The sequence below is a fragment of the Anastrepha ludens genome, chromosome 6 (genome assembly GCF_028408465.1).
Source record: "Anastrepha ludens isolate Willacy chromosome 6, idAnaLude1.1, whole genome shotgun sequence".
Taxonomy (NCBI): Eukaryota; Metazoa; Arthropoda; class Insecta; order Diptera; family Tephritidae; genus Anastrepha; species Anastrepha ludens.
In genome coordinates this window covers 79,120,186-79,138,600 of record NC_071502.1, presented here as the reverse complement: position 1 = coordinate 79,138,600, position 18,415 = coordinate 79,120,186, and the positions used below count along the sequence as shown (strand labels likewise).

Genomic DNA, 18,415 nt, shown 5'->3' with positions numbered 1-18,415 from the left:
AACTCTCTAAGAAAAATTAATAATGCTTATTGGTATTCTCACTCGTCTCTCTCTTAATTCCTGTCTTCTCTGATGCGAGATAGGCCCTCTACGAAACGCTTCCAACGGTCACAATTTTTCGCGATAACTTTAACTTCTTTGAAAGATTTGCTTTATCTTGTCTGTTTAGAGATTTGGTCTTGAAAGATTACTGACGAGTGCCGACCGCTCAGGTAGTTCGCGGACCACCTCTTCAGCCCTGGCGGGAGTGTCTACTGTATAATGCCATCTAGTAGCGTGGATTGGCTGACTGTGTTGAAAGCCTTCTTCAAGTCCAGCGCTACTAGGACTGTCCTCTCGCAGGGGCGGTTTTGGTTAAGCCCGCGGTTTCTCTGAGTGTTTATGGCGGTGAGTGTTGTGGTGATGCTGTGGACTCTTCGGAAGTCATGCTGTAGAGTGGGAGTAGGAGGGCTTCAAGAGTATTTACTACTGCTGAAAGGAGAGTTATCCGCCGCCCTTGGTTGGCGGGTTTCCTAGGTTTTAGTCTCTCTCCCTGATTTCCACTTGCCAGAAATTATGAGAGTGGCCATAGACAATTTTAATATCCTTCTGAGATATCCTACTCCCAATGGACCTAGGTTTTTCAGTATTAGCATGTTTAGTCCGTCAGGGCGAATGGTTTTTGATGCTTTTATTTTGTTGATGGCCCCCTGAACCTCATCAATGGTGAAAGTAAGTGGCGCACTGTTTTTCGGTAGTTTGTGAAATGCAACCGTTGATCCACCTTATCAGTGTGAAGCACGCCGAGTTTGACAGGGACCTTACGGTGAACCAGAGCCTACTCACTCCAGTGGTGAAGTTGCAGGTCTTCAAATGCTCTTCCCATTTAGCTCGATTATGTTGGGTACCCGAATCTCCAAATTGAAATCCTTTATGCGGAGATGCGGATGCTTCAGCTGGGAAATCGGGACGTATGCCCCGTATCCTTCCAGCGGGAATGAAGTGAGCCGCGGCGGCTGTGAGACCAGCGCTAGCAATTGTTATGTCAGGCGACCTGCTGTAATTCTGTATTTTCCCACTAACCTGGTGGGAGCGTCGTCGTTCGCTGTGCTGAATGTCGAGTCGTCTATCTGTTCTGCTAATTGATGTGCCAAATATTGAGATGCGTAGTCACCTACTACCAATCGGCTTTCACTTCAGCAAGTGACGGGGGGATATATACATATATATATTTTTATATATATATACATATAATTGGCGCTTACACCCTCCTTGGGTGTTTGTTTTGTCGAGCTCCTCTTCCTATTTGAAGCATGCGTCTTGTTGTTGTTCTTCAAATGGAGGGTCCTACACTTTTAAGCCGACTCCGAACGGCAGATTTTTTTATGAAGAGTTTTTTCATGGCATAAATACATTCGTAGCTTTGCCATTGTATGCTGAGGGGGGTATATATTATATAAATGTATGTTGAATATTTCGAGCTCGGCATCGTCCAACCGGACAGCTATTCCCTGACATTCTAATGAGCTATCCTTGCGGTGGATGCCTTCATCGATAAGACGATGCTGCATAGTGTCGTTAAGGTTTGATTTGTTGCGGCGGTTTGTAATGCCGGGGTATTGGAGGATGTAGCTGTTGAGGCCGGGGCCGCCTGGTGGCGGGAGCAACACGAGGCTCTTGAGGTGGCACTACCTGTTGCACTTTTTACACCTAACTGAGGTGGAGTTCGGGTGGAGTCAAGGTTGGCCTCGATACCAGTCCTGAAGAGAAGTATTTGGAACAGACTTGCTGCGTAGGATTGCTTCTGTGATGATAGATGTGTGTTAAGGTACGGTCCAAAAGACAAGGCCAGTTTAATGGGGTGGCAGCCCTTAATCGGGAAAAACCAGAGTTATTCCGCTATCGTGGAACCGGCTGCCATGGGAATGTCAAAAAAAAGCACTATTTACAAAAAAGGATTAGTGTCGATTGGTGTACAGAAATGTTAAAAATCAGCCGTGGTGGTTCAAAGCACAACTACGAGGTCGTAACAGAGGACGCATCTAGGATAAACGCAAGACGAGCTTAATCCCAGAAAAGTTCTTCGTGGAAGAATCACCTCAAAGCAACTGGTCGCCTGTTTTTTGGGAGAATCTGGTGATGTCGCACCTGTACCACTAGAGCAACTTAAAACAGACTATTCTGAGTGGCACACAGATATTTGTTTGCCACAAATTTTCGGGGAATTAGTGAAACCAAGCAGCCGAAGCGAATGCCCTTTTACCCATCATGTAAAGAAACCCCGCACAATTCTAATCACATGTTTTTTTCTCCTAAGTAAAAGTAAAAGTAAAGGTAAAGGTAAAGGTAAAGGTAAAGGTAAAGGTAAAGGTAAAGGTAAAGGTAAAGGTAAAGGTAAAGGTAAAGGTAAAGGTAAAGGTAAAGGTAAAGGTAAAGGTAAAGGTAAAGGTAAAGGTAAAGGTAAAGGTAAAGGTAAAGGTAAAGGTAAAGGTAAAGGTAAAGGTAAAGGTAAAGGTAAAGGTAAAGGTAAAGGTAAAGGTAAAGGTAAAGGTAAAGGTAAAGGTAAAGGTAAAGGTAAAGGTAAAGGTAAAGGTAAAGGTAAAGGTAAAGGTAAAGGTAAAGGTAAAGGTAAAGGTAAAGGTAAAGGTAAAGGTAAAGGTAAAGGTAAAGGTAAAGGTAAAGGTAAAGGTAAAGGTAAAGGTAAAGGTAAAGGTAAAGGTGAAGGTAAAGGTAAAGGTAAAGGTAAAGGTACAAGTAGAGGTAAAAGTAAAAGTAAAGGTAAAGGTAAAGGTAAAAGTAAAGGTAAAAGTAAAAGTAAACCTAAAAGTAAAAATAAAAGTAAAAGTAAAGATAAAAGTAAAAGTAAAAGTAAAGGTAAAAGTAAAAGTAAATGTAAAAATAAAAGTGAGTTAAAAAGATCCGATGTTATTGGCCCGCATTTCCATGTTTTCAAAAGTAAAAGTAAAGGTAAAGGTAAAAGTAAAGGTAAAAGTAAAAGTAAAGGTAAAAGTAAACGTAAAAGTAAAAGTAAAAGTGAAAGTAAACGTAAAAGTAAAAGTGAAAGTAAAGGTGAAAGTAGAAGTGAAAGTGAAAGTGAAAGTAAAGGTAAAAGTAAAGGTAAAAGTAAAAGTAACGGTAAAAGTAAAGGTAAAAGTAAAGGTAAAAGTAAAGGTAAAAGTAAAAGTAAATGTAAAAATAAAAGTGAGTTAAAAAGATCCGATGTTATTGGCCCGCATTTCCATGTTTTCAAACAACTCTTTCGACGCGAAATAACTACTGAAATACTGCGGCAGCTGAGAATCAACAACAGGCCATCAAATAGTAGCAGTGTCGCAATGTTTCTGTATTTATTGGGTGCAGCGGAGGCAGCCCTTTCTTTCGCCGTTTTAAACTCCGGTTTCCGGCGGCAGATTAAAGTCGTTTGATTGTTTAATTGCTTTTTGGGCAGCAATGGGGGTTTTTTGAGAAAGAAAGAAACAACACCGCTGATGTTTTTTACACTTTTTATGAATAATAAAATAATGAGCTTTTTTGAGAACTGGTGGAGGAAAATAAAGAAGTATTAAGAAGCAACAAAACATAAAATGCTTCTTACGATGCATTTTTGGACCCCAAAAAATATTCAATCTTATATAAAAATGTAAATATAATTTCTTCTCAATTACAATTAATTTCATTACAATTAAATTACGACTAGGCAGTTAAATCAAGTTTTTAGCTGATTGAAATCTACATAACGTACCACAGCTCAATGGCAGTAAGATCTGATTCTTTGTTTCATTTTACACAAACATTAGTGAATTTTTAGGAATATGAGTGCTTTAAATCATTAATAATCTGCTTGTAAATAAGTCGCGGCGCAACTGTTGAGTATAAAAGGTCTATGTGATTTAAGCCGCGTAGTTCATGTAAAGTATAGTTCGAATTCTGCAGCTTCCTGGTGAGACGCAAGACGTCCTTGGGGATTTGGAAAGAAAAAAAGAAAATGAGTTGTATGAATTTTGTTAACGCTTATCAACTCACCTCTTTGGTCATAAGTAAATCACGTGTGCCAAAAAATAGGTGCAATGGAACGCGGACGTTTCGTAGATTATATTGCGGTGGTGTTTTGCTTTTGTAATGGCGCATGTTTTCACTCTTCGAATTGTAATCATATTGCTGGAATTTGCCTAAAAGACACCAAAGGTTAAATAATTCCACACTAGGATGTAATTTTTCTTATATGAGTATGAAATATGTCTTCTACTTTTCCTGTGCAAATATTTCATCGAAGTTCTAGGTTATTTTGCCTTAAAGACTATAATAATATTAATTTAGTTAAGAAATTATTACAGAAAAAAGCGTTACGGGAATTCGAAGAGAGGCAGTTTGGAAGTTAATGTCATTGCGTTGAAAATTGGGTGGACTTACTGATGGGAAATCAATTCTTCAAAAGATCCGCAGACTTATGGCACTAAGAAAAACGACGGACGAAAAAGAAAGCTGATTAAGAGGGATTGAATACAAATTTCCTGAACTGCGACCAAACCCATTCCGAATTGCTTCAAACTTTATGGAATCAGTATTCTTTTCAGGAATCAGCATTAAAATCCAACAGAGAGTTTCTCTTGCCAACAAGTGCTACTTTGGACTAAGTAGGCAATAGAGTAGTAAAGTCCTCTCACGATGCACAAAACTAACGCTCTACAAAGCTCTCATCATCCCCGTCCTACCGTATGGCGATGAAGCTTTAACAATGACAATATCGGATGAGGAGTCACTTGGAGTGTTTGAGAAAAAGATTCTATGGAACATTTTCGGACTTTTGCTCGTTGGCGAGGGGGAGTATCACAGGCGATGGAACATTGAGCTGTATGAGCTTTACGACGGCATAGACATAGCGCAGCTAATAAAGATCCAGCGGCTAGGTTGGCTGGGTCATGTCGTCTGAATGGATACAAACGTTCCGTCTCTCAAAGTATTTGATGAGATACTAGCTGGTGGTAGCAGAAGAAGAGGAAGACCTCCTCTACGTTGGAAATATCAGGTGGAGAAGCACTTGGCTTCACTTGGTGTTTCCAACTGGCGCCGATTAGCACGAGAAAGAAATGACGGTTATCACGTCAATCAAGAGGAAGAAGGAGAAGACGATGAGGAGGAAGAAGAATAGGAGGAAGAAGAAGAGGAGGAGGAAGAAGAGGAGGAGGAAGAAGAAGAAGAGGAATAAGCAGAAGAAAATATTTTTTATTAATAGCCGCTATATTTTTCAAAACGCCACTTAGGCGGGCGAAACGTTGCTAGAGCTACACTTTTCTTCGAACAGAAGAAGGTGCTTCAACCATAAGAACAATTGAATATTTGAACGAGACAAGTAGACAAATAAATCAGTGGATGACAGCAAATTCAATTAATTTACTTGTATAGCCGGCATGCTCCCCAGATGCTAATCCGGTGGAAAATATATTGGGGGAACTCTTGTGTGCGATATACATTTGTACCATATATGCAGAAAAAGATATATGTATAATACCGTGAAGGAATTCTAAGCCGCCATTATCGAGGAAAGTGACAAGCTGGACTCTAATTAAAAAAAAACTTAGTCTTAAGTATGAGTATGAGGATTTTTTTATTGTAATATAATATTATTAATTTATTTTCATATAAGGAATGGGCGATTCTAAAGCTACATCAGTTTTTCACCGACTTCCATTCCACTCCTTAAAAAACGACAAAATGCGGTGGCACTACGAGTATATGTGATATTCAAAGTCACATACGTACATATGTACATAGTACATATAAAACTACATATACAATTTTTAAAATGGCAAAAAATAGATGACCGTAACTCATTGGCAAAAACAACCTGATTGATTTGTTTTTATTTCGATTACCTGACTTAATAAGTTGACCAAAGTGTTGAAATTGTTTGCGCGATATACCAGCCGGAGTCGTCTCAAAAATGCGAGGAAAAAGATTCTGTGAAATGAAAATCAAATTTTGTTAAACTGTAGTATGATACACTTATACGAGTACATAAAAATTGTACCTCAGCTCAGGTAGTTGATGGTTATAAAGCCAATTATGATATTGTGAAAATGAAAAAAAAAAATTAAAAAAAAAACGAAAATAAAAAATGTTTCTGAGTCGAGTGAAATTCATAATTTTTTAAGCCACGATTTATTTATAAATATTATACAGATTAATAAAGACCGCAGATTTTCATTTATAAATAAAAGGCAGTAAAATATTTCGAAATGATTTTTTTACTTCATCATGTTTTTTAGTCTATGGCATTTATGTATGAAATAAAGTATCCATAAAAATACCATCACAATTCTTCTGGCAACACACGATGTGCATACTGAAATCCATAACTTAATCATTTATGGTAGCCGCTGTAGCCGAATAGGTTGGTGCGTGAATATCATTCGGTAGTACCCAGCTTTCGAAACCCCGGGCTGAAACACAAATGATAGAAAACTTTTTTTCTGTTAGAGGTCGCCCCTAAGCAGGTAAGCCTCCGAGTGAATTTCTGGCATGAAAAAGCTCCCCATAAAAACCATCTGCCATTCGCTGTCGGCTTAAAACTGTAGGTCTCTCCATTTGTGGAAGACCACTAAAACGTACGTCACAAATAGAAGAAGGAATTTGGCCAAACACCCAGAAAGGAGTTAAGTGAGAATTATTAGTATATATATGTATGTCATAAGATTGGGTTTATTGGCATAGACCACACTTTCCTCGCCCTTTCAGAGAAAGAAGTTCAATTATGTCAATTCTTAAGATCTAGGTGGTCATTGGACCACCCTAAATGAGGGGTTTTGGGTGAATGTTGACCGAAAAAATCGCAGAATTTACGAAATTTACTTCTTCCAGAACGACCAAACTTTTGGAACACTTTTACGTGTTGTTTAATTGAGAATCGTTCCATGACTAAGTATGCCAAAGCCTGTAGAACAAATTGTCGAAAGAAAACAAAAACAAAAATTAATCTGTCAAAGATTTGCATCATCCTTGAAGTGTACCTTTATACTACACAATGGTGGGATATTTAGATTTCCTTAAGGAACTCCACGAGCCTTGACGCTTATATTTTCCCAATAATAGTAAATTCAGATATTAATAGTGCACAAAAGGAACAATATAAGTAACTTGGTAGCTGGCCCTGAATATTTTTATATATATTTTATATACAAACTACGCTAGAAGTATTAGATACATAAATGGTGAGCCCGTGTTTCACTGGATATGATTTTGTGCTTGTCGAGGATTTTGCCAAACCAAATTTCTAGTACCTTATCGAAAGTTTCAAGGCTTGTTTTACGATTTTGGCTTGGCCAATTTCACTTGAAGACGCTGAATATCTGTCTGATATTTCTTTCAGTACATCCCTTAATATTTTGAATGCAGCTAAATCGAATATACAGGGTTTGATTGAAAAGTAATGAGCCTTCCGGCGCGGAGCGTCTGCTAAGAGATCAACCGAATCGGCTGGTAAGGGAAAATGATCGTTGGACCTTCCCTTTCCACTAGAAACCGGTCCCAGTTCGCTGGCAACAGCGGTGCAGTTAACATCGCTCCGCTTGAAAGCTGTTTTAAAAGTGTGTTAGGATTTTGCACTGGCTCGTGTGCCACTCCGCACTCTCTCTCTTGCCTTCAGGATCGTACTCAAAGCACCAGTTAATTTAAGTCTAAGTTAAATTTAAGTCTTCACTGATCTCACGTAGACTAGCACGACGGTTAATGTTCAAAAATTCACGAACCCGGTTCACATCTTCGTCTGTTTGCGTCGTCGAAGGCCTTCCAGATCGCTGTTCGTCTTCGACGTCCTCCCGGCTTTCCTTGAACGAATTTTGCCGCCGTTTTAACTGGGCACTGAACAGAGATCGGTCCCCGCAAGCCTTCTTGAGTATCCCAATGGTTTCGGTACTCGTTTTGTTGACTGCACCGCTGTTGCCAGCGAACTGGGACCGGTTTCTCGTGGAGCCTAGCCTGGCTGCTCCATTCTCGACGAAGTGCAGGCGAAGTCGATGCTCCTATGCGAATAATCCGAGATCTTTGTACTTATACAATATTCAAACAATGTTGCTAACTACAGGCCTGTCGCCAAGTTGTCGACTTCAAAGTTATTTGAGTAAATTGTCAAACACATTCAAATGTTTGATTTTCGAGAACCAAAATGGTTTAATGTCTGGCAGATATGCCACAAATTCCTCAACATTTTCCGAGCTTTGTGTGTCGGCTATAAACGACGAGAAGCTTTTGACAAAGTTTGCCACTGAATTTTGGTTTCTAAGTTGGCCAATGTGGCTTTGTATTCAAAATTTTTATTTTAAATCAGTGCTACCTCAACGTAATTACATATGTAGACGTTGTTGCTGCACGCATTCAAACTATTTCAGAACTTTGGCCAGGCTAGTCAATGGGAGTATGTCGGTTCCTTTTTTCTTACACTAAATTTCTATTGTATACTGATGGTTTGTATATTTATTCTATCTGTCCAAATCATTTCGAATCCGTTAAGATTTAATCTAGACTCGACAATATCTTAGCTTAGTGTCATACGAATAGCTTACAGCTGAATATGATTAACTTTTCTCATAGGACCATCTCTAAATTTTATGTCGTTATCCCTGCCTCTTATTCGACTATTCAAGCATAACAAGATAACCAAGATTGGAGTAGTTTTTGACTCGAAACTTCTTTTTAATAGCTACCTAAACTACTCTATTATTAAGTGATGCTTAGTGATTACCTTTATTCACCGATTTAGCCCCGATTTCAAGGATCCATAGACTCTTAAGTTATTCACGACGTCAGTGCGCCCTAAGCTACCTATTAAGCTATTGTATTGATACCTCATTCCGAGTGCCATCCCCATAGGCTAGAAGGTGTTTAAAAAATGTGTGTATGCTTTGCTCTTCGCTCATTGAACTTAGCTGACCCATTCCTCCATATAGTAGAGAACGTGAAATACTTTCAAAGTGGGATAATTATGTACTATTTCTTTCACTCTCTTCTCACTCCTCGACATAATAATGGGTGTAATTAACTCTCTATTTCTCCTCGAGTACATTTGCTTTCATATCCCTAATACTTAGGTTCCTCCGTAACTTAGATATCTTTTATACAGAATGTGTCAGAACCCTTGTACTTCTAACCCACATACGTTTTTCGTGCTTTGTAAGAATTAAATTGGTTCAGATTTGGTGGAATTGTACTAGTGTTCAACCAGCAATTTTTTTCACTAGCCAGGATAGTTCTGCTGGGGTTTCACTTTACATACGATAGAGATGTGAAAGTGAACTTCTCGTTTTCATATCCGTTTCCGTTTACACTAGAGCTTTCCTGGCAGTTTCCGTTCTTCTTTTGTTGGCACAAATTCACAATTTTATTGCCATTTAGAGTTGAGTGCAAAAAACCAACAGAGAGTTGATATTTTTCTACAAGTGCTTAGTTCATATGTTTACATAGCACAGAAATTTGTCTTATTGTCATTTCTTGTTCTTCCGTAAGCACTTTTAGTTCCGCTTTTATTTTAATCGAAATAACATGACTGTGAGTAAAGAATTTTCTGCAAGTAAATCGTAAAAATTACCTGTTTCTCTCTCCCAGAAGAGTCGGACGTTGATCAATTAATTTGTAAAACAACTTATTAAATTATTAAAAAGGTATTAGCAAGTAAATAATTTGCAACAGGTTTAGTGGTTATATAAAACAATTAAAAATAACAATTAACCCATTTATCTTACGAAAATAAACTAAAAGTATTACCAGATATAGAAAATTTTGCATACCTTAATAAAATTTAATACTACTTCTTGATCAAAAAGGAACATAATCTTTTATAACGTCCATTTGTATACCACCTTGATCGAAAATTCCCTGAACAACCGCCAGGTGACGCTCTAAGTCAACTGATTTCAGTTGTTTTTTGTAGGTTGCCACATCCGTGATTAATATTCCTACCAAATTTTATCGCCAAGGCTTAATATTTGCAAAAGTTATGACGCTTTGAGTAAATCTACCTCTGCACGTGCTTTCGACTTTTAACAGTTTTAAAAATGGATTTGAATTTGCAAACGGGTTTGTATTATTTTTGAATATTTTTAACCCTTCTAAAAAGTTAAAACCCTAAAAAATTTAAATAAAATGAAATATTACAAATGGGTACTAAATAGGGTACCCTACTACATTAAAAATATTCCGAAGTTCCGGGATCACCATTTTCCGCTAATATTGGCATCCCAAGTACGAAAGAAAGGGTTGAGAAAACTTGATCAGAATTTTTTTTCAAAGTTTGCCATCTATCCAAAATGTGAAAAAATTAAATGGAGATAAAATTTACAACAAAAATATACTATACATACATAGTTTTCAAACAAAATGTGATCAAAAACACTTTTATTCGAAATTTTTTTCCGTAATTTATTTATTTTTAATTGTTAGTTTTTAATAATTTCATAAAACAATAAAAAAGTAATCAATTAATTATTGATTATAGCAAATAAATTTTCTCAAATACTGATTGTCAGCAATAAAATTTCTGAAACCGAGTCTAAATTGTTCGATTACGAGTACTAATTGTGCTATGGAATACGCCTGAAGATGGATGCGTCGTGGTCATGGTTGCCGCCCAAACATTTTTTCTCTACCAACATTTTTATAATGTACAGACAACCTAAATTTTAAACAAGCAAAGCCACATTTATCGTTTGTTTATAAGAATTATTTTTTTACATGTTTGGCCGAGCTCTTCGTCCATTTTGTTACGTGGGCCTTCATGTTGTTCTACAAAACTGTTTTATGTCGCCTCCGAGTGACAGATGGTTTTTTCTGAGGAGCTTCTTTATGGCAGATATACATTCAGAGGTTTGCTATTGCCTGTCGAGGCGACCAAAAAACAAAAAGCTATTAAGCTAAATTTGGGAAGCAGTCCTAGTGATGGCCACATTTACATACCTCCGCTATTGCATGATGTTGTGGTTTTTAATATCAATTACAATATATCTTTCAAAATAAATATATGTACATACATATGTATCTACTATTCTGAGGCTGCTAAAGAGCTGCTCTTTGTATCTCAATGAAGTTCTTAGTCAAACAACTTTTCCATATCTTTCTTTTTCTGCCTTTTTCTCTTTACCAAAATGCATCCATACCATAGGTTGCAAAACACTTCAAAGTTAGATGCATAAAAATGCAAATTCTGAAAACTTTCTCGCATGCAACCACACAAAAAGAAATTAAATGAAGAGGATAGTTGGATAAAAAATAGACAAAAGAAACTCGAATATTTTCAGACTGGGCATAATACTTTTTGTAACGTTTTTGTGTCTTTGGTGTGTGTATGCATTGATGCAAAAGTGTGCATACATATGTACATACATACATACATACATATGTAGGTGCTTCATTGTGCTGGATTTTGACAATATTTTAACTCTAAAAAAATATCTATAAAACTAGGAGTAAGTTTAAATTTATACTCACGCGATCCATTTCGTAGTCGCTGAATCCCACTGAGAGAAAGGTAAGCAGCAGGCAGAGATTCTGTGTGGGCGCAGCTTGTCCGCAGAGCAAGTGCCCACCCAGTTGATTTAGAGCGGTCGATGGAAAAAGTTCGTGTAATCCCAAATGATTTAGGAGCACCTACAAGTCGAGCAGTGGGTGTGTGAGAATAGGGATGTGCACAGTCCACAATTTGTGCGATAATGGTAGCAATGTACGGTTGTGGTGTTGGTGCCCAATAGCATAACGGTAATTGTGAGTAGTTGTAATTGTTTCGCATGTGTTTTTTAATGCCCAGCAAAGCAACATTTGCATGTGAATTGGAGAGCCAAGTAAATAGGAGCGAAGAACAGGTGGCCCGGATGTAGAAGAGACAGACCGGAAATTGTGTAAAAGTACATATAAAAAGAAATTCAATATTCACGCAATTTCGTTTTTGTATAAATGGAAAGTTGTATGGTGCATTCCATTTCAAATCGTCGATGGTAATTTTTCTTAAGATTACTTTCAACTTTTTTACTGAATACAATAAAAAAAGTGTTTTTGATGATTGAAATCTTTATTTTGCCTTCATTGCTTGTCTGATTGTATACTGCATCAAGTTTATAAGTCAAATATGATTGACGTATGACGAAATTGCAAAAAAGATAGATCTTTCGATTTGCATCACCTTGTAGATAGCATCGCCTTTCTTGAAATCTCATTTTTTTGTACTGTTTCTAATATCTCAACGGTACCAATCCTAGATCTTCATATTGATATTTTTATGTTCAAACGTTTTGCAAAAACTACTACATTTTCGGGATCAAAGTCAGTCAGACTACATTCTTTACTGCTGGTTTTGCCGTGTAGGCTGAGATTTTCGACTACAAAAATTTCATTCCTCTTGCATGTACGCTCCAAGTGCTCATAGAAGCGTTATGGTGCCCACACTCATCGACGAATTCGTAGCCCCTGTCTGTTGCCGTGAGATACACAAAATTGAGCTAAACGTGAGCCCGTAGAAAATAACTGCTTTTTTGGTTACATATTTACACAATACATCGGTTTATGTGGGTTTGTGCATAGTTGGGGTATATTCAGAAACGCATTATAATGTACAACGTACTTTTGCAGTGTTGGCAATGCGTTCAGAAATGCAAATATGGCAGTACTGCAAATGCATCGCGTTCCAAAACGCCAGTTTTGTATCAAACGTCACGCATTATTTGCAGGAAAAATTTTAATACTACCGCTGATTACGCTAATATGATGTCTGATGAAAAGTGAGTATTAAACTAATTTTTTTAGCTTTTAATGCAAAGATATATTAAATATACGTTATTAAAACAACATTTTATTACATTTTTCTTGATTTTAGCGATTATCTAAGTACATCGGAAGTAAAGTTGCTTCTCAGAGTCCGACTGAGCATGGAAAGTGAATTTGCTTCAGGGAGGAGGAAAAAGAGTGTTTTGTGGAATAAAGTGGCGGACGAAATAAAAAAAGTGAATAAAGATTTGAAAATAGACGGGCAAATCGCGCAGCGAAAATTTTCTAATTGTTTCAAAAAAAGATTTTTTTTTTTTTTTTTGTGAAAATTGGAAAAGTAATGAATTACAATCACAATAAATTAAAAAGCATTAGCGACTAGGAAAAAAAGATTTATTTTTGGGAATTTTTCGTTTTAATGAACATCTTACTATATGTGATCTTCTTTTTAGCTTTACACGTCTTTTTTTCTTAAATTTAGCAAAAAACTATCACTTTTTACTTCAAATATATCGTCAACAACTAAACTCAATAATACTTCCATTTTAGTGTAAAACGCGTTCATAAATGCAACAAATCTTTTTGCAAATCGTCAACAAATCTATCAATTGCATCACTTGTCACATTGGCAGTGTTGCCAGCGCTGCAATTACTGCGCATTTATAATGCGTTTCTGAATATACCCTTGTATCGACACGATGTTGCCATTGATATTTTTGCATACACACATCCTCGTTATCTGTTACAATTTTTCATTGTTGCCAAAAACCAGCAAATGCAAATAGTTCATTTATCTATAATTAACATTATTCAACATTGTTTTTAAGATATTGTAATAAAAATTAAAATTTTTCTAAGTTTATTTTGTTACTGATTTCGAAATATACTGTTTGGTAAGAGAGCCTTATCTACAGACATTACATACCCCATTTTTCTTTTATTGTCACTTGGGTACTCGCCTTAAATCGTGTTACTTAGAAACCAAAAGGCTTGCCTTTCTAAACCGTATCTAAATTTATTTCGTCATGGGCTATTTCTAATACTACTACTTAAATAAAATGTTAGACATTTATCAGTCCTAAACTCAACGAATAGCACGATTGTAAAAAAAACACATTTTAATACGAGACATACCTATACATATGAATACACATATTTATCAGTCCAGGTAATATACTCAAAGAGTACTATGATTTTTTTTAATTTCTAAATATACTTAAATATAAGAACGTAAAAACTACTGCCCCGATTTAAAAAAAATTTTCATATGGTTGTTTTGTAGATGGTTTATGTGTAGCACTCATTACAACAGGGTGTTGTATAAAAAAAAATTATTAATAAACCAAGGTTTTGATAGTGTTGCCATATGAATTTTATTGCAAAGATATCAATGCATCATACATTTCAGTTGAATACTAAGATGTAGGTATCAATAGAAAGGTGTTTCAACAAGCTTAAAAAACAAATATTTTTAACAGGTGTAGCCACATATTTTTTTTGGATTTTACGAAATTGATTACAAAAATAAATTATGTAATTGTAAAATTGTGAAGGTAAATAAGCTTCAATTCAATCATATTTTTAAAATGCGTTGCCATTTACTTTTAAAGAAAAACTGAAATTAATAACAAAATTTAATAAAAGGGAGATATGGGCATCAAACAAAATGTGTTCAAAAGAAGGAACAAAGCTTTAATTAAAATTATTTTTGTGTGGTGCTGCCACCTAAAACATGAGAAAGTATTGGAATGTAATAATGAAAAAAGCATTATAATGTGGGTTCCATACAAATTATGAGTGGGAAAATTTTAATTATAAGGCTTTTTGTGATTGTTCTGAATTATGAGTACTGCGGGATCTAGATACAGCCCTGTGCAAAATATTAGCAGAATAGTTTTAAAACTGAGGGGATTATTTATAAAAAGTTAAAATTGAAGTAAATTTGCTAGCAAAACATAAAAAATTAATCACAAAAAAAGTTATAATATTAAAAAAGTCAGTTTGTTTTTTGGATTCAGATTTAACTATTTTCCATTTTGAAATTCATGATGTAAGGTTGTCATTGAGCTGTCATCGACGCCATAGAGTAATTTCAAATATCGTTATCTTGAAAACTGCAGCCAATCGTTTTGAATTTAGAAACCTTGAATTAAGTAAGACCAACTATCATAACCTCGTGCAAATATCGAACTTGTACAGAGTATTTGATTAAATGAAAAAAGAAATCGAAAAATATAAATACTTTAATACAAATGCTTTATTTTTATTTATAATATTTTTCTAAAGACAAGGCGACTTGAAAAATATGTACAACCTTAATTTGCATTTATGTTTTCTAGACCATTTGAAATGGAATGTACCATACACACATGTTTCTGTAACTGTATGCTCGATTGTGTGAATTGAGAGGAAATCTGTTGGGGAGGAGTAGGCATGGATGGAAGTGGGGCCAGAGTGTATTTTGCTTCGTTCTTTGTTTCGAAACTCAGCATTAAGGGCGATATTACTTTGGATAATGGCCGCTGCATTCGCATCGCCGTGAGGATTAGCGATGAATAATGTGTGTGAAGCTGCACTAAAAGTGTGTGAATAAATGTGAGGAAAATTAAAACAGATTAACGTTGACTAAAACCTGAAAGGGTTTCTTTGCTGTGGTAAAATATCTTAGAGAATACTTACACACAAATGTATGTATTAGAACACCCAGAAATGCTAAAATGTAAAAGTTTTGCGCTCCCTGCTTTAGATAGCTTGAAGATGTATAACATCATCTCTAAAAAAATTCGGACATTTTGTAGTGGAAAAAGCCATGAGCCCAAATTTTTACCATAAAATCAAACATGGATTTGAATATTATATAATACACAAATACTTTTACGTAAACGGAAACTGGGAATATTTTTCTCACGCATACTTTTGACCTATAAGTGCCCATTCTTGGGATTTTGCTGAGTGAGTAAAAAATTGGAATAAGTTGATTTAACGTTTGTCGTCGTAAAGCGAAAAGGTTCATATTCGAATGCTATGCTCACTCGCCTAAAGGCAATCTTTTCCAAAAACACCACTTCCTTGTAGACTGCTCCTACTCAAATATATCTCACATAGTTTTCAGCGTAAACACACTAATGGATAAGGTTTTTATTTGCAAAAGAGCGAACCTCAATTTTTTCATCTTCGGCTGCCATTATCCTTAACGGTGGACTACGTAAATTTGCTAAAAACGCCACCGGTGCCAGAAGCGCAGCTGATACAAATTTTTCATTATATTCCGGTCTCTCAGAGAGCAGCACGAAGAATATAGTAGATCCTTGAGAATGTGCTACATAGTGTACCTGCTGATGACCTGTCGTCTCGAGCACATAATCCACAATGGCTGGCAAATCAAAATAGCCAATCTCGTGCCAGGTGAAATTCCAAAAGCTTGCCCTAGACGAATCCATATGTAAATGTCGTTTGGAGTAAGTGGTGCCGCGAGCATTAGGCAACCACACATCGTAGCCCTGTTCGTGTAGAATACAACCGAGAGAGCGAGCGCGACCAGGTAGCACAAAATCCGAGGCAGAGCCAATCAGTCCATGCATGAGAATAAGGGGTCGATGGTAGTGGCGGTGGGTATAATTTTTCGGTGGAATGCGATGAAGTGTGAGCTCATAGCCATCTGCAGTGTGCACCATATGACGTTCGCAGGCATATTGATTTGAAGTGATGATCTGGCAAACTAGATCTTTGGAAAAGGCGGGAGTAAAGCTACGAACACTAACGAAGCATGTGAGCATTAGGAGCAGTCCATGGAGTACACATTTATATGGCACGCATGTGTTCCAGTGTAGTAGGCGAGCGTCATCCCGCTTTGAGTTACCGAACGTTGGGTGTATGAGTGATATTTCTGTGTCAAGGTTACACGAACACATTTCGGAAGTAGACGAAAAATTGTCGTAGACCGTCACGAATTGCAAAGTAATTTGAAGTGCCTTGTTTAATTTTTTTTATCACAAATATTTTTATTTACAATACACCACTACTCATAAACACTTGAGACACAGTATAAATTTAACTTTTTTTGCTACGTCGTATATGTAGAATACTTTGTATCGTTGCGCGAGATTTGAATAGATCTTTTCCATTCAACTGTCACTTTTGAAATAAGAAATATATAGCCAAAATTAAGAAAATTAATTCAATTCAACTTAATTCAAGTTCATTGTCACAATAGTTTGTTATGGCAGCGAAATATTAATGACTAGTCTTATGAAAAATAATATCTGTGCTTGAAGGCATGCCGTGCTGGTGAAGATGCATACTAAGATCAATTTCGTAGTTTGCTTCCGCTACGTTGTGGAAGGTTTTCTTTTTAATTTCTCGCCAATATGGTACTAGTTATTATAATCACATTTATAAGAATATAATTATTTGTATAATTTTTGCGGGCTGTTATTTTTGTAAACTTTCATGGTTTCCATTTTATACTCGTATTGATTTTTCATCCTATATTCTTAGTCTGCACGCGCCAAAAGATTTTGTTGTCACTAGTTAAGTATCATCCGATTATCGATAATTAATTCAAGACTTTCGTTGTTGTTTTCAACTGCGGGTATCGTAAGCGATATGTAGCTTGTGCGCCGATTCATTACTGACTGTTCAACGATCATTTTGCTCAAGTGCGCTTCACCTATATTTGCTCGTCATTCGGCATTTCAGCTGAGGAGGATAATACACAGTGTTTTAAGTAAACTAAGCAATATTCATGTATGCCAGCATAAATTCCTACTTGAATGCTTGCACTAAAGTATACTCGTAAAGAGAAAATTTAAAAATGTCAATCGTTTTTGAACACTTAGCTTGAGAAGAATTGAAAAATCTTATTCGATTGCTAGGACAAGTATACAGTTTCTTTGCTCTTATAAGTTATTTACTTCATGTCCGACTTTTATGAATGATATGTACCGTTATATAGGTAAAAGGGCGCATACTGAAGCAATGATATTATTCTAATATGTCAAATTAAAAGTGTGAAAACATCACCCTATACTCAGTGGAAGTAAATAAATAAAATAATAAAATATGAGCAGACATTGATTTGCAGGGGCAATATGTAGATTTTAAATGCTTTACATTTAACAATATTTGTTAACTATATTTTACTTGGCAATATTGTGCATTGTACATCTCTATAAGATATCTAAGAGATGGTGTCTGAAAGCTCAACAATTTTTGGAAAATAAAATCTAGTAAAAGGGGATTATCAAAATTAAAAAAAGAGATTAGAGGTAAATAAAGAATATTTTATCTGATTGAGGGTTTCTGGGCATAAAAGTATAGAGGGAAATGAGCCAGTGGATGGAATAGCTGAAGAAGGTGCGAGTCTTGCAAGGGATCAAGTCAGATACTAAACCCCTGCGCACAATTCAAAAATAACTAGAGAAACGCATGCTTAGAAAGGCAAAAGGCAGACGGCTTAGCTTAACCAATTTCAAAGTTGCCACGTGTGTAAACACGTATATGATGACAAGTGTGCTCAATCGGTTTTATCGTTCGATAGAAGGAACTGCAGAACTTTAGTTGGTAACCTAACAGGGCACTGCCTAGTTGCAGCACACGCTTATAAGTTAAATCTAACGATGTTTAACGATGTTTGCAGAAAATGTTACGAGCCGGCTACAAGAGAAACTCTGTAGCATCTTCTATGCTACTG

At 36.2% G+C, this 18,415-nt stretch overlaps 1 protein-coding gene across 1 annotated transcript; it reads right to left on the bottom strand.

Moving 5' to 3' along the window:
* Positions 1 to 3,661: 3,661 nt before the first annotated feature.
* LOC128866569 (lipase 3) lies at positions 3,662 to 17,339 on the bottom strand. The gene is made up of 5 exons (XM_054107406.1): positions 15,882 to 17,339; positions 11,455 to 11,613; positions 5,853 to 5,937; positions 4,003 to 4,148; positions 3,662 to 3,936 (listed from the first exon to the last, which is right to left on the bottom strand). The coding sequence occupies exons 1-5, from the start codon at positions 16,632 to 16,634 to the stop codon at positions 3,784 to 3,786; spliced, it is 1,296 nt and encodes a 431-aa protein (XP_053963381.1). The 5' UTR covers positions 16,635 to 17,339; the 3' UTR covers positions 3,662 to 3,783.
* Positions 17,340 to 18,415: the final 1,076 nt, after the last annotated feature.

Excerpts from the sequence above, each read along its gene's own strand:
- LOC128866569 (XM_054107406.1), bottom strand. The coding sequence starts at position 16,634 with ATGTGTTCGTGTAACCTTGACACAGAAATATCACTCATACACCCAACG. Across the intron at positions 11,614-15,881 it reads CCGAAGATGAAAAAATTGAG|GTGCTCCTAAATCATTTGGG; the intron begins GTTCGCTCTTTT and ends CTCGACTTGTAG. Across the intron at positions 4,149-5,852 it reads TGGTCAACTTATTAAGTCAG|GCAAATTCCAGCAATATGAT; the intron begins GTAATCGAAATA and ends GGTGTCTTTTAG.